General features: G+C 35.0%; 1 protein-coding gene across 10 annotated transcripts in view; it reads left to right on the forward strand.

Annotated features, from left to right (window-relative positions):
* Positions 1-17,211, forward strand: part of PACRG (parkin coregulated) — a 223,342-nt gene that overhangs the window by 9,190 nt on the left and 196,941 nt on the right. For 6 of the 10 annotated variants that reach the window (XM_069010103.1, XM_069010108.1, XM_069010106.1 and 3 more), the window contains one exon: positions 2,144-2,194. The exons of 3 other annotated variants lie outside the window; for them this stretch is intronic. In XM_069010103.1, the coding sequence (XP_068866204.1) occupies positions 2,144-2,194 (51 nt within the window). Of the gene's footprint in view, positions 1-1,459; positions 1,502-2,143; positions 2,195-17,211 lie in introns of all 10 variants that reach the window. One more of the 10 variants, XM_069010107.1, reaches the window with a different exon arrangement.

Raw genomic sequence — 17,211 nt, forward strand, 5'->3', positions numbered from 1 at the left:
GAGGTTTTGTTTTTTTCATGAAGTTTTCTTAACCATTTTGAAATGACAATTATTGCAAAGTCAAAAAAAAAGTGTAGCAAACAATACTATTGGTAAATTGATAAATTTTCTAGACAATGTCATAGAAAAACTGCTGTGAAAGACTGACTGGTTCCTCCTAGCAATAGTTGATTATTTTATATACTTGACATCCATATAAGCAGTTTGGCATATCTTTTCATTTTCATAGCATAGTTAAATAATTTTTGCTAGAAAATTTACTGCGCTCTGATAACTTCCTTTCTTAGATAAAATACATATCAGATAAGATGAAATTATAAATTCCTGTAGGGGGTCACAATGTGTTTAAGGCTGAATTATGGAATCTTGTGTTTAATAGTTGCACTCTGATTCTGTAGATACATTACAAATACAATGTTTCTTATAGTTGCTAATTTTGTTCTCTAATGAGTGTAAATTGAGGAGATGCCTGCAAATAAAGGAATTGCTCCTGAGAGCAATTTAATTCTAGTCAGACTTTCTGTGGAATTTCTGTTGGGCTTCTTGCCTGAAAAAAACAGGGTTCTGATGTGATAAGAAAACCTGCCTTAATTATAATAGAATGGTAAACATATAATTTAGTTTTTCATACATTTGTGATGGTCTCTTTTAATGTAAGATTTTTCTTTTTAAAAAATTACTCTTCACCCATATTTCTGTAAGGGGTGATGTCACGATCTTGATAGCAAGAGAAAATACTGATTTGTTTTCAGTTTTCATAATAGAAGTATGTCATTAACATGACTAGGATCCAGACTAGCTTTGTTTGGTGGGGTTTGGTTGTTGGTTGGTTGGATTTTTTGTGTAATGAAAGACTTTTAAAAAAGGTGTATACTGCAGTAAGTACAAAAATTCTGCAGAATGTGACAAAGTTAGAACATAAAATACATCATAGTAATATCACTGCAATGAAAACTCTTGAAGCAAGCATGGCATACTGCTAACTTCCTGTGTAACAACCAGTTGGAGGAAGAATACATATTTAAAGTTATGTTTGATCCCTATTTCATTGGTCATAAGCGTATTAATGAGAATGTTTTGTGTGGCTGGTAGGCAATACATAGTGTTCTGCACAAAAACTGACAAAAATCCAGATCAAAGGTTTTCTTGCCTGTCTTATGTGCTTAAGACATCCACTGATTTTGCCATTATCACATGAGCATTTTTAATATTTTTTGTCTTGCTCTGCATCTCATTATAATATGAAAGAACTGCTTCTGCTTATGTTGTTTGGACTTACTAGATGTTCTTGAAAATATCTGTAGGTATTAGGTCTTCTAACTTTAGCAGGTCTTTCAGTAATTGTTCAGATAGGATTTCTCTTCTGTTATTTCCATGTAAGATTTTTCTTAATGACAGCCATATTATTAAGCCCATGATTTATGGAATAAAATATTCTTTCCTGAATTTTTTATTTAAGGAAGTGAGTGAGGAAAGCCCCATGGAAGGAGAATTTCTGCAAGTGAGTGAGTGCGCAAGGGCTTGTGGGCAAGGAGCATCCTGGCTAAAGAGTTAGGGTGCAAGGATCTGTGCAAGACTGGGATTGTGCAAGATCCTGCATGTGAGGCTGGTGCATGCCCCTATGCAAGCTCCCACTCCCGGATGCTCCACTGAGTGTGGCCACCACAGACCCCTTTTTATAACAATATTTATGTGGTGTTCTAAAAAATCTGAAAGCTTTGAATTTAGTTTTCTTTCCTTATAAGCCTTGGTGCATAGAATTAGGGGACATCTTTTATGATCTAAGTGTTCTGTTTCAAGGCTAATAATTGTACACTTACTAGAAAAAACTGGTGGTATACATTTAAATCTTTAGAAAAAAAAATTATGCTCTGACTTATTTTACTGTCCTATTGATGATGTTTTAATGTGACATTAGTATTTTGTATTGGATATCTTCTCAGTAAAACTATTTAGGCAAAGGTGCATGCATACTTTTACTGACATTGTGGTCAGAATTTGATAAATCTTTCTTAGTTTTTCACAGAAGTTGAAAACTTACATTCTTAACTTCCCTAAGCAGGTCTATTGATCTCTCTCTTTCTGCACTCTTATCTGCTGTTTGTGCTCACTTTTTCTCTGACTTTATTTACTTCTCCTCCAGATGGTGTCTTTTTCTGAATCAGTGGATTTCCCTTGCAGTGATGTTCATCAGGTGGGTGTCTGGGGGGGAGGGCAGTTCCACAAAGCAAGAAAACTTTTAGAGAATGTGAAGCTTATACCCAGACCTTATTAGAATACCCTATATAATAATTTTTACTGTAAAAAAACCCTCAAAGTAATGAGCTTATTATAATTTTAAATTGCAGTTTTGTAAGGCATGACTGGGAAATATTTTTTGCAGGAAGTATATGTGTATTAGCTGGGGTTTTTTTTACTTTTTATACATTGTTTTGCTAGCTATCTCATGCCCTTCTAATTTGTGTGACCTTCATTTAATTCATCAGGTTTTATATTAATAGTTAAAGGTCAGAGGAAAAATTACTACAACTTGATTTTATCTCCTGTGTACTGCAGTCTGTCAAATTCATAAGTCATTTCTGTGTATGATGTGTAACTTCTGGTTGAGCTAGGAGATACATTGGATTTTTTTAGAAAATAATGCAACCCAAAGGTAATGGTGGTGTCAGAGTCTGTTTTATCTCTAAATTATGCCAATGCTTAACCAATGCAATGCTGTTAGAAATTTGCAGTCTGTTCCTATATGAAATTATTACAAATTAGTCAAATTTCATTGTGCAAATATTTTAGAATGAGACAACTACTTACAGAGAGATACAATCTTTAAAAATCCACAAAAGTAAAGTTTTAGCATGCTTCTGCCTTCTGCTTAAAATCTGTTTAAGTCATGAGTATTTTATGAGCTTCTAGTATGCCTTTGGGCATATTCAAGATGTATTACAGTATTATTATTCAAGACAACAATCAAGTTTTAATATTTTATTTGATAGCTTCTGAAGGCTTTCGGTCATCCAAGTGTTCATCTAGTATGACGAATTCAGACAGTGCACTAAAATTGTGTAACATCCATCACTTTAATTTTAAAAAGTAAAATAAGTTCCAATGCATCAATAGGAAATCAATGAGTTATGCATTTAAGATCGCAGGTGATTTCACAAACTCTTCTGTCTGCTGTTATCTGATGAAGGAATCTTTATAACAGAAATGTTAACTGAGGGCCAGCCATTGACAGTACTGTGCCTGTCCGTAGGATACAATGTTCAGACCTTTAGGTATAAATTCTATTGAAAAAATTACTGGGTTTTAACACATTTGTTTTTGTTTGGATTGTCATTTTTTCTTTTCCCTGACACCAGATAGGATTGAAATATTTTTCAGCTTAAGTGAGAAAACAAATGGCCCTTTACTAGCAATAGAGCAATTCTTCCTCTGTTGTACAGTGTTACATTAGACTGTAATAACAAAGTGTGTATTGGGTGAAAATATTAAATATATTTGCAAAGGTAATTACAAATTGCCATTAACCAATCAGTTGACTCTATATTTTTTTCCCCCCATTTGATATTCATTTAATTGTTCTTTATTGGGTCATCGTTTGGTAGGATTTAGGTGATTATTCTCCTTATTTTATCCCATTTATTCTTTTGCTTCTGGCAAGTGGAAAACTTTGAGCTCTTGTTCTTTTATAACATTAAATATTCTTCAGTTTTATTAGTTTTAAGTTAATGTATTTTAAGATTTATTAAAAAAAACTTGCCTAAGGGTGTTTGGCACAAATGTTTAGCCTACGACAAGGCTATGAATTTCTGAGCAAAATGTTTGTTCTGATTGCCGAAACAGTTCCTCTGAGAGCTCCTTTAGCTGAAATATGCGTGTGACCTTTTCTGCTTGAAGTCACGGTTTAGAGTTCATACTTAGGCTGAATGCAAATCAGTTGACTCCTAACTGAATGCTCTTCCCAGTGGGCTGGAGGTAGACTCCCTTGTGTCAGAAGTTCTTTTGAAGTGTGTTCTGTGTTCTTAACACAGAAATTAACAAAATCACCACCTCTTGAGCTTGTATTCTAACTCCTAAGTAAATATGCAAAAGAACACAATGTTATTTAAGGGGACCTTCCTGAAAGCAGGTTTTAGTCTTCAGAAAATAATTTCATGGTCTGCATTTTCAGTAGTCTGATATATCAATTTATAGTCTTGATTCAAGTGTGTGAACTCCAAAGAGGAATGGAATTTCACATTCATCCCTGTATTCAGTGTTGTGTAGGTATTCAGCATATCTTCCAGCACTTAAACTTACTGAAGTATCTCATTTTCTTCACCAACATTGAAGGAGCCTGGGTTCAAAGCCTAATTTAGGCTCTTTGAATTTACCCTGATGTTGGGGGCTGGTGTTCAAACCAATCTTGGGTTTTACGATGGATACCTCAATGGGCCAAATTGTACCATGGGCCAAAAGCTTTTCATTAGGCATTATAGAAAATGCTGTAATGTAAATTTTGGTTATTACCCACTGCAAGTTTAAAAAAAATTCCACTTAGTGTAATATGCTCATTATATGAGGGGATTCTGTAATTCTCTGTAGTATCTAGTACTGTTTCATTTAGCCTATATTTTTAGGTTTCTTTATATTTTCTTTTTCAAGTCTGTTTCCCTGTTTTCTTGATCCCTTTCTGGTTGACAGCTTTAGATGTTTATTAACTTTACTTCAGGGTCCCATAGACCCACTCTAAGAGAGAGTCGTTCACAAGATAACCATTAAGGAGCCATTGCGGTGTCTTGTTTTCTTGCAAGTAAGAAACTGATCAAAATTATCATTTCAGATCATGTTTTTTAAAGAAAGGAAATAAGGTGTGTGTTTAAGGGAGATCTTCATAAATATTGTCATGGTTCTTGTGTTTTCAAAAGGACTCTCTAGGGACATGTAAAATTTGCAGCCTAACCACAGAAGATTATGTTATTATATGAAAAAAAACACAAAGTGAAAACAAGATACTTCACTAGGTGCCAATTATTCAAACTAACAAAGCCTGATATCCTGCAGAGTTTGGGGTTTTTTTTTTTCTGGTTGATTAGTATAAAAATTAAACTTCTCCTTTTGCTTTTTAATAAAATATGTGATGTCTAGTAACATGACAAACAAGCCTCTTGTTTGGAGCACCCTCTCTGTTATCCATTATTTCCAAAAAACACAAGGGTAGCTGTTTATGCTTGAAACTGCCTTTTCTTCAAATTCAGTTGAAAATGACCAACAGATGCACATCTTTAGGAGTGAAGGCAGGCAAGTGTACACACAGCATGGATGTATAAGCCTTGTTTCCTTATGGAGGTGTTTTAGAAAAGGTACCCATATGCATATACCACAAAAAAAAAATAGTGGGGTTACAAAGGAAGTAAATAAAATGGAGCTATAGCAATATCACAAATGAATCAGACATTCAAGAAAAACATTGAGTTCCTTTCAATCAGAAGCCATTGCTTGAAGATGAACACTGACTAACTGAGTTACATAATAATTTTGTTGTGGAAATGAACAGTCTCTCTCAGAGCCTCGACTTCCGTATTGGAACTACAGGAACCATTAGCGTCTTTGGTGCTTTTCCAGTGAAGTGACTGGTATCAGCAAAGTTGCTGACAGAGGGCATCAGCAGCACAGTAGAGAACTTCTTGTAGAATCAGAATATCTGAAGCAGATCTTTTTGAACTTCATTAAAAAGTAGAAGTTATTTTCATATAGTGACAGAGGAGAAACCTCTGATTTCCTCAGTGGCTCCCATGTTTAGCCTGTTGGTGTTATTTGATATGACTAAAGGTTCAAGAATCTGTCACTAAGTATTGCAGTTAACCAGGAAGTATATTGTGTTTATTAGGTCCTATTGCTGAACCTCCTGATTTTAATGTTCTAGAAACATGAATTTAGTGAAAAGGGTATGACACTTAAGAAACATTTCTCAAACTTTAGTGAATGTTTTCTGATACACAATTAAAACACCGGAAGGTAGTAATCAGGTAACCCTTCTAATTTGCAAAGATTCCAGCTGCAAAGTTATCAGTAAGTCTAAGCATTACAATGCTTATATATTGAAAATTTTATTTTATAAAAAATTTGTGTAGTATTACTGAAAAAAAGGCCTTGAGACAGTAAGTTCTTATAAATAAAATAGAATTAAGTGGTAGATAAAAGGCAGATAGAGGGAACTGTTGCTTTGTATAAGCCAAATATCTGTGTTCACATGTGAAAAAAAAAACAAAATAATTTTATCAATGCCCGTTACTATAAAATATGGTTTTGTAATTTATGTATATTATGAGTAAACACGCAAGATTAACATGGGTTTGCTACTTATCTAAGTGAAGGACAATTAATAACATGGAAATACCACTTAATCTCCTAGATCTTATTCACCATTTGTATTTTTGGGAAGGGTAATAAAAGGAATTCTTCCAAGAATAGACATTTTATGGAAAATTACCATTAGCTAACTGTTTTAGAAATAAAATGGCAGGAATTACCCAGGTAAGATACTATCATGGGATAATAAATTCTTAACATATTGATAAAGATACATTTTACAGTTTTTTTAAAAACCCATTTATTTAGTGATCTGTGAGTTCAGTTAATTATCTGGTACTTAAGTATTGGATGCTTTATTTTCTCAAAGTATATAATTATTTTTATTTAGTGTTCTAAGTAGATTGACAACCTACATTAAAGTACTGCTTTTTAATTACTAGATATGATTTCTGTAACTACCAAAAATTGAAAAGAAAGGGATAGCTGAGAACTTTCACTGTTAAGAGTATAGAGGATGGAACAAGTGTCTATATATATATATAATTTTTTTTGCTATAAGCCCTGTATGTATACTGGGTTTTTTTCTCAAAACAGTATGATTTGCTGTACACATGCTCCAAAAAAAATTCAGCTATCAAAATATAACTTTTTAACCTGAAAAATCATGCTTTTGCTAAAGACTTGAGTTGGCGAAGTTTTGATATTTTCAGAATTTGTATACAAAAACCATAATGGAATGTAAAAAAGACAAAAATCTTCCTATTTTCACTTCACAAGTGATGGGGTTTTTCAATATTTAAATAATCCTGCTAAGCAGAACTTCTGTTTAGTTATCTAAAGGTATAATATATATGCTTCTCCTTTGAATGCCAAATTTTTAAGTATAACATAAAAATCTTGAGAAGGAATTTTTTGAATCTGTCATGTCATCCTTAGCTACAGTTTTTTGCATTACATATTGAAAGTGAACATGTAGATCATAACGTTGATGTACAGCTGGAAAACAGGTAAACAAAGATGGTGGTAGTGTGTGTGTATGGATGGCTAATGGCGCTGTTTGTGGAGTGATGCTCAGTGAAGAAGAGGGAGGGCCTGAGTGACTTAGGTTTGGCCATCTCTTCAGTCTTGCGTTGAGAGTATACTGGTCTTCCTCATAAAGTGTTCCTTTCTATGATGATGTACCTCATCAAACCTCTCAGCAGTTTTTGGCCCTCAGTGTTTTTTGTCTTTTTTACACTGTACCACACCTTTCTTTCATTCATTCCAGGCATTTTTTTAACAATGCATTGGGTTTTTTTCACAAGTCCATCTGTGTTTGCAGGAATGAAATAAAATAAGGAATCTGATAGCTTCTGTTGCCACTGAAGAAGTGTGTTGTCTCAAGACCTCTCATTAAGTTTTGTTTTAAATAAAACAAGAGGTAGAACCAGTCTTTGTAGCATTACACAAATAAAAGCTTTCAGGGCTGTAAGGAAACCACCCATCACAATTGTCTTGAAATCTGACCGATAGGAGTTGACCTATCCTGTTCAGGGTGACTGACTCATTTCTGCCTGTCTCCCAGGCAAGTCAGCAGCACATGGTGATCTTCAGTGTCAAACACTGCTGATAGGTTTAATGAAGTAAGCATGGATACCTTCCTCTGAGCTGTGCCAGAGAGGAAATTGTTCACAAGCAAGACTAATGCACTCTGAAAGCTGTTACCAAGTTTAAAAGCCTGACTGCCCTGATTTAGGTTCTTGGCAGAGAAGTCAAATTCTGTAGAAGAGTATGTTGTTTGGTTGGGGTTTTTTAATTATTTGATCATTTTTCCCAAAAATAAAAAGCTGGCCAAAACATTTGGACTATGAACATTTTTTCAGCCTGAGCATTTACACTTCATTTTTCATGTTAGTTTAAAAACTGTGATTTATATTCAGATTACATTGGGATGCTCAGGACTTTGTCCAGCTGGGTTTTGGTTGTCTTCAAGGATGGACATTCTACATCATCTTTGGATAAGCTGTTCCAATGACTACCTTCATTGTGAAAAAGATTTTACTACAGTCAAATCAGAATTCCCTTTATTGCAATTTGTGACCATTGCCTCTTTGTTTTTTTGTTGTTCATCACTGCAAAGAGCTGGACTCATATCTACTGTGCTCTCATGCTTGTAGCTAAAGCCAGCAATGAGATTCCTCTTCAGATTCCTAAGGCTGAAAAGTTTCTCTCACCCTCTCCTTATGTGTCATGTACTCCAGCCTTCTCTTCATACTGATGGCCTTCACCAGCCTTGTTTCAATATATCAATGTCTCTCTTGTACTGGGTAGTCTGAATTGTGACCTTATTCTCAAATACAGTTTCACAAACATCAGATAAAGGAGAATGTTGAATTCCCTCAACACTCTTGATGTACCCTAGAATGTAGTTACCTCATCTTTGCCCCAAGGGTACACAAATGTTCCACTTGTTGTTCACAGAGATCCCCCAAGATCTTTCCTTCAAAGCTGCGTTGTAGCCAGTTAGTGCCTGGCTTGAAGTATTCTGGTGCAGAACTTTGCATTTACTATTGCTGAACTCTATGAATTCCTGTCAACTTATTTTGCCAGCCTGTCAAGACATTTCTGTATGCCTTCCTCGAAATTTGATGTAGACTGCTGAGTGGCATTAGATACCACACATCACATTTATGAATGGCTCCATCTCATTAAGGTCCTGGGTCGTGGATGAACTCATTCCTACCTCAACTCACTACTCCTTGAGAGTGACAATCAAGTGACATAAATCTTTTACACTCCATAATTTTAAAATTTAATTCTCCACCATTTCTTGAAGGGATTAATACTCTTATCTCAGTATAAATCTGATTTTTTTAATCACTATTATTGCTCTGTAATCAGTGTATCTTATATGTATCATTCTCTCTGATAGCCTGCAGACCTTTCTATATTTACTATATAAAATTTGAGTTAAAAAAATACATAATTACATTTTCATGATGCAAGAAGGAGCAGCAATGTAATTCATGTTAACAGGGCCAGATGATTTTACTATTCATTTCTTGATTGTGTAGATTTCTGGTTATGTAATGCAAGTAAAATTTTAGCATCCTAATGGCACTAATAAATACTACAATGCAGTATTTTAAGTGCTTTCTGAGTTTTGTACTATTTGAATACTAGCTATTTTTCACTTACAACTCCAGGACTAAGTTGGAAGAAGTTTGTTAATGACTAGGTTTTCTATGTGGAGAAATACGTACAGCTAGCTTCTACATAGCTATATTGTTGTAATTATTTTTGATGGTGATTATAACAAATGTGGGCTGAATATATAATTGCATCGGTAGGTTAGAGCAAAGCTAGATGTATAAATTAACCAACATCATTGGGAGATGCAGTTTTTACACATTAACCAGACCTGCTTTATTAAACTCCATGGAAGGAAAATAATGCTAGGAAGTTAATTCTTCTTAATGAAAGCAAGTTTTATATATATAACCTTTGAAGCTTCATGTAGTATTGTGTATCTTGGCTTCTCTTTATTTTCTTTTGGAAGTCAGCCTTTTGGGTTTGGTCATCTTTTTGAAAATTATTTCATTCATATTTTATAAAATTTGTCAGGGACATAAGTAGAGAAAACATGTTGAGAAGGTTCATAACCAGTATTTATTCTGTAACTACCCTGAGTGAAGATTTATTTACTCTTTCTTTACTTTCTTCTGTCTTGACAGTCTTTTTGTTAAAGTCTTGTTCTAATAATCTCTTTTGATGAAGTCTAAAGGGTAATCTAAAGTATCCAGTCTTCTGCATAGCACTTAGCCACAGTGTAATCATATTAGCACTCTTTCATTGCCATTTCAGTGGTATAGTAGGATGGTGATGGTGTACAGTTGTAAAAATGAACCTCTCTGTTATTCTGTAGTGTAGTCGGCAGACAGTCCTGCAGTGTGAGTAGAAATTTGGCTCAAAAGGACGGCAGTTACAAGTGATCAGAGGTATAACTGAGCAACAAATTACAGTGAATGTGAATTAAACAAAGCAGCCTTAAGGCTACATGGCAGAAGTCGTGTTACTAATTTTTCGAGTTATTACCTCATAATGACTGGCATCCTGAAGATGTTTTTTTTCTGTTACAAAATTTTTGCAGAGTGAGTTAGTTCTATGAAATACTAAACAACATTTTTCACAATGTGTGATTCATACTGAGAACTTTCTCTGGGAATCAGATCACATTGCCCAACATAAATGTGTATGTGGTTGAATCAGGCAGAATTTAGAAAAAAATATTTTAATATTTTAATTTAATTTCAACCAATATTTATGAAAAGAAAGAAATCTCCAAGCAACTTCCCTGCATGTGTTTAGTGCATCACATCTTACAGACTTCTGGAGCTGTGTGGTTGTCATAAATTATTCAGTAAAGGGAAAGGCCAATGGTGAATAATTTTCAGTTTCATAGTTTCTCCAAAACACTAGTTTTTATTAAAAAAATGTATTGTTATGTTCAAATTTGTAGTGGAATTTGAAACTTATCTTCCAGGCAGAAAAACATTAATGATTAAAAACTATAGTTTGCAGTTTCTATGATAAAATACCATTGCATTTAACCAGATATATAGCATGGGATCCATCGCACTGTTCTATAGGTTAATTTATCAGAATTATTTCTAAAAACCTGAAAATATTTAAGGAAAATCAAAGGTTTTCAAGCATTTTAGATTGACTGAAGTTAAGTATTTTACTTGTTCTTGAAATTCATCATACTTTACCAACATATTTATCTAGGCAACTGGAAAGGATTCCATTTGATATAAAAATGAAAATAAGTTTTTCTGGTTTGTTCAGTTTTTAGCTTGTCTGTTAATAATATTTCTATATTGTCAATTGTAATGATGGCTTGTGTGGTAGCTCAAAACTAAATAGAGCCACCAACCTAACTCAGCAAACAGTAATCATGTATAAACAACTTTCTCTCAGTGTTGTGGTTAAGGTAAAATGTAAATAAGGGTGAAAAAGCTTAATGTTCTATGACAAAATGTTAGGATGTCAGCTTCTCTCTGTGTTTTCTCCAAATGTTGTCAAGGAATGAGGTTTTTTCTGCAAATCATAAAAATGGTTTGTTTTTGTTGGTTTTTTTAAATCAGCATGTCAAATAAAAATGTCTCCTTTTCATCAGAATGTATAATTTAATTATACTCAATGTAGCCTATGCATAAGTAATGTATTTACTATAATGCTCTTATAGTAACATTTGCTTGATTACTGACTGTGCTTTTACAGAATTAAAGTGGTGGGTGTAGAGTACCATCAAAGTTTACTTTTGTTAGGCTTTTCCTAACAAGTATTTTATGAAAAAAGAAAGTAAGAAAGTACATAGAACCTCATATTTTCCTGTACTTTGCTAATTAATTAATTAAATACATTATTTAATTAAATTCATTAATTCAGTTATTATAATTTTACGCAAAGGTATTTATATTTCTCAGAATGCTTTTAGCGTTAATTTCTAAGATCACTTTATTTGTATTGGGCTATGGATATCATAGAATCATAAAGGCTGGAAAAGACCTCCAAGATTATTGAGTCCAGCCTTTGACCAATCTCCACCATGTCACCTCAACCACGGCACTAAGTGCCCCATTCAGTTGTTTCTTCAATGCTTCCAGAGATGGTGACTCCACCACCTCCCTGTGCAGCCATTCCAATATCTGATCATCTCTTCAGTGAAGAAATTCTTCTTGATGTCCAAACTTAACCTCCCCTAGCACAGCTTGAGGCTATGTCCTCTCATCATGTCACTGGCTGGCTGGGAGAAGAGGCCAACTCCCACCTGGCTAACACCCTCTTTTCAGGTGGTTGTAGAGAGTGATAAGGTCCTTCTGAGTCTCCTTTTCTCCAGACTAAACAACCCCAGCTCCCTCAGCCTCTCCTCATAGGACTTCACATACCCTTTACACCTTTCACCAGCTTTGTTGCCCTTCGCTGGACTTGCTCCAGCACCTCAATGTCTTTCTTGAAGTGGGAGCCCAGAACTGGACAAAATATTTTAGGTGCAGCCTCACCAGTGCCAAGTACAGAGTACAGTGCCATGTATGATCACTACCCTCGTCCTGCTGGCCACACTATTGCTGATACAGGCCAGTATGCCATTGGCCTTCTTGGCCCCCTTGGCACACTCTGGCTCATGGTCAGCCAGCTTTCGACCAACTCCTCCAGGTCCTTTTCTGCCAGGCAGTTTTCCAGCCACTCTGCCCCCAGCCTGTAGCACTGCTGTGACACAGCACCAGGACCCAGCACTTCTTATTGAACGACATACAATTGACCTCAGCCCATTGATCCAGACAGTCCAGATCCCTCTGCAGAGCCTTTCTACATTCAGCAGACCAACACTCACATCAAACTTTGTGTCATCTGTGAACTTACTCAGGGCTTACTCAATCCCCTTATCCAGATGATCAGTGAAGATGTTAAACAGAACTGGCCCCATTACTGAGCCCTGAGGAACACCACTAGTGACCAAGTGCCAGCTGGCTTTCACTCCATTGAGCACCACTCTGAGGACCTGGCCATCCAGCCAGTTTTTAACACAATGAAAAGTGCACCTGTCCAAGCCATGGGCTGCTAGTTTTTCCAGGAGGATGCCATGGGAGACTATCAAAAGCTTGACAAAATCCAGGTGGACAACATCCACCTCATCTGCTAGACAGGACACCTGGTCATAAAAGGAGATCAGGTAGGTCAGGGAGGACCTGCCTTTCCTAAACCTGTGCTGGCTGGGCCTGATCTCTTGTTTGTCATGTATGTGCCATGTGAATGCACTCAAGATGTTCCATCTCTGTCCCTGGTGCTGGGGTCTGGCTGACAGGCCTTTACTTTCCTGATCCTTCTTCCAATCCTTCTTGTAGATGGGCATCACACTGGCCAACCTCCAGTCATCTGGGGCTCCCTGAGTTAACCAGGACTGATGATAAATGATGGAGAGTGGTTTGGTGAACTCCTCTGCCACATTCCTCAGTGGTCTGGGGTGAATCCACCCAACCCCATAGACTTGTAGATATGTAGACTTCTAAGCCCATGAACCTCTTCATTTTCCTTTTAGAAGCCAGATGAGCATAGGTGTCCCATTGAACCCAGATCATCAAAGATCTTGATATAAATTAAAAATTGTTTGGGATATTAAGGATTCGTCTGTAAACATGGTATATGTCTGGTTTGAGTATGAGCAGGAATATAAAACTTTGTGCTGCTATGGCATTAAGTTCAGTACAGGGAAGCTACTGTGGTTGGTACTGGGGAATCTGGATGAACACCTCTGTGCCAGAAATTGCAGAGCTACTGATAGTTCCATCTCAGTGTCAGCTCAGGGAGAGCTGGTACAGTGTGCTAATACATGCTGTGATTACCCTTCTGTTCACAGTGGAGGATGTTCACAGCATAGATCTACCAGTTTAACATGTCTAGTTATGTTTAATATTATGTGTTTATATATAACTGAATTGTATATACATGTAGTTATGCAGTTACTTGATGCAGATGTCTGTATATATATAAATAACTTTGTGTTCTTGTATTTTCACAGAGAGATAGGTATACTCACAGTTAAGTTACTTTGATACATTTCTCAAATTCTATTTTCATACCATTTGGATATGTCATAATTTAAAAAAACAATCTAAGGCATTTTCATAAACATGAATGAGAAAATGCGTATGCAATATTAAAGCAAAATTATCATTATTTTTTACCATGCAGACATAACTAATTATTTTACATGGATCTGCAGAGATCATTTGTAAGTAGTATTTTTAACGAGCTTAACCTTTTAGCTTAGAATTAGTATAAAAAAAAATTTAGCCCAAAGATTGCTTTTCCCAGTTAGCAATTTTTGAGAGTTCATAATGGCAGTATTTCTTGTGTTCCCTCTCCTTGCAGTCTTCATAGCATAGCTTGGTAGCTAATAGGGGTGTTGCTAGCAACCCTAATACTTAGATGGCATAACTTTTAGCATTTTAATAGATTCTTATATTCTTTTTTTGATAAGTTGTCACATTTACAGTGTTTGCAGCAGTTCTTTAATTTGGTGTAAGTAAACCCTATAATATAGGGTTTACTTACACCAAAGTCTGGATGACTATGCTATAGTGTGTGTTTTGTAACATGAAATTCTCTTCAGCTTTGGCTGATATATCAGCTTGAACTTTAGGATTTCCTTTCTTACTTGCAGAATAACTGTGGCCAACTACCAGAATAATATTGCATCAAAATTTAGTGTCAGACCAGACACTTCAGCCAAAGTGAATGCTTGAGAGCCCTCTGAACTGCTGTCTATTAGGAGGGGTGGGACTGGATCCGAAAAAACCCAAGCTGTCCCGTTTTCAGAACTTGGCTTTATCTTACCCCTGACAAAACAGCAGAATGTTTGCAGAAGACATAAAGCTTGTTTCTTATTCCTGGTAAATGTTGCCCCATGTCAAGGCATTTATTTCTGGCATGCAGTTTCCCTTCTTTTCTTCCTTCTTCTCTGACTCTGACACAAGCACCACATGGACATTAAGGTATCTTAATATTCCAACAAAGATAATGAGAGGTAGAGGAGAAAAAGAGACTGGAGGAAGTTGTTCCATTTACCAAAGGTGGAACTATTTGTTTGCTTGTTCCTTTAAAAGAGCACATAGGAACAAATACTATGTTAGCTGTAAAGCATACCAAATTAGGAAACTCCAGATTCTACATTGCCTATGGTATCTTAATTGCTATTTCTTTGTGTGTTCATAGTGTACTATAATTTTTAATAATGTTACAGTAACTTTTATTATTTAGTCCTCAGGATAAACTTGGAAGACTCAGAAATGAGATTGCATGCACAATATTAAATCTGCTTGGTTTAGATTACTGCTTCATTTTGCAACATTAAAATATTTTGCTCAGTCACTGTATGTCAACAAATGTGGTGAAATCTAATCAGCAAATATCTGGGGAAATAATATTTTAGAAATATTTATTATGTTAGATGCATTTTATTTTGTTAAATTATTGTGCAGGAGTGCTAAAGTTTATTTGATCAGAAAATATTGTTCATAACAAATAATGTTTAATAGAGTGTATATCTGTCTTTACCATTGTTGTGTCCATGCATGCAACGAAGACAAGAATATCTAGTTGTAAAACTCTAATATGCTAAGTGCTATGAACAAAAGAAAATTTAGATAATATAATAGAATTCCTTTTATATAAAACTAATTTAATTCAAACTCATTATAGTGATGACTATCCTTATATTTGCATCTTTTACTGTGTGCAAATGACTTATAATTATCTCATGATAATAGTTATCAAATTCGCACGTTCATTCCATCAAAGATTGCAGACTTATTTAAAGCATAGAGATTTTTTTCATTTTGTCTAATTCTCTTTGTGATTCATGCTATTTTTGCTATAAATTCTCCTGGCTAATCCTGTTCACAGATCATGTTCTGTTCCTGTTTAGTAGGTCTAAAGAAGCAATCTGAGAAGTAAGAGAAATGCTTCTGTGAGTTACCTATCCTTTCTTATGATTCAAGCCCTTCTGACAGTTTTTAATATTGTAGCATTTTCCTTCTTCCTCTTCAGTTTGCTGGATGTTTGACTTCCATCTTACTCTGTCTGCAAAAGCGACTCCTCTAGCACATATTTAAAGAATATGACGTGCTTCCTTGCTGATGCTCTCTTAAATGCTTCAAAATGACTTTTTTTGTTGTTCATCCTTCTTTCCACAAAAATGTTTTGTGTTTTTAAACCTAGTTTCTAAAGGGGGAGAGATAAATCTGGAGAAACTATGAGCAAGACAAGGTCATAAGAAATGCTAAAGGAACTGAGATTATTGTGGTGTTGGGTACTATGGAGGAGAATACAAAGCAGTAGGAAACTCCAGTTAGGAGTTCTTCCTATTATTGGACAATTTATTTTGCTACATTGCCACTGTAGAAGTGTTTAAACTTGCCCTTAAAGGACTCTGTGACATAAAAAAGGGCCAACTAATCAGGAAAACTAGGGTGTTGATGTTTTTTCTGTGGTTAAAATACAGAGCTGTGAGATTTCTTACCAAATTTGTTAAGGCTAAAGTATATTTAATTGTTTCAAATGCATTCGTTTTTTGAAGCTGTACAATAAATAAAGCTCATAGGATGCATTTATGATTTACTCTTTACTCTTTTTATAGCTATCAAGAAGCAATAAGTAATTACTGATACAATCAACAGAGTTTTTTTCTACTGCTGCTTCTCTGTAAATGGAAAACTATTTGATGCCTATTTATATTACAGCTTGAGTGAGAAAAAGCAGTTATTGAAATCTTCACTTACAAAATTAAATTATGTGGGTTTTACAAATGTTGATTTTTGAAAATCTCATATGCAGTCTATATGCTGAGAATTCATGGGGTCTTAAAAATAGTTATGACAAATTCTTATATAAACTTTTGATTGAATTGCTAACTAAATGAATAAATTATTTTTTTCTAAAAATATTACCTCTAACAAAAGGCAACTGGAATGGAACATAAGCAATAACATTTCTTTTTAAAAAAGCTATGTTACTTTTTGAAAAACTGAACCTTGACTAAACTTTCATTAGTTGTATCTTTATCCTCCAAATGTAGATCATTTCAATTTTGGATCAACTTACTTTGAGAATTCTAACTTCGAATTTTATTTTTCACCTCATCAGACACACTGTAATGTTATAATAAAAAAAATTGTTGTCTTGAGCTAGTGTTCTAAGATTAGTTAATAGCCCTGACCAGCTTATAATATATATATATATATACATATATGCGTGCGTGTGTGTGTGTGTGTGTGAGAAAATTTAGGGCGGATTATTCATATGATAACAAGGAAATCCTCCCAGGAACCCCAATGCTGGATTGTTTTCTACTGTTTAGAGTTGAAGAGAATTGGAAGG

The sequence above is a fragment of the Aphelocoma coerulescens genome, chromosome 3 (genome assembly GCF_041296385.1).
Source record: "Aphelocoma coerulescens isolate FSJ_1873_10779 chromosome 3, UR_Acoe_1.0, whole genome shotgun sequence".
Lineage (NCBI taxonomy): Eukaryota > Metazoa > Chordata > Aves > Passeriformes > Corvidae > Aphelocoma > Aphelocoma coerulescens.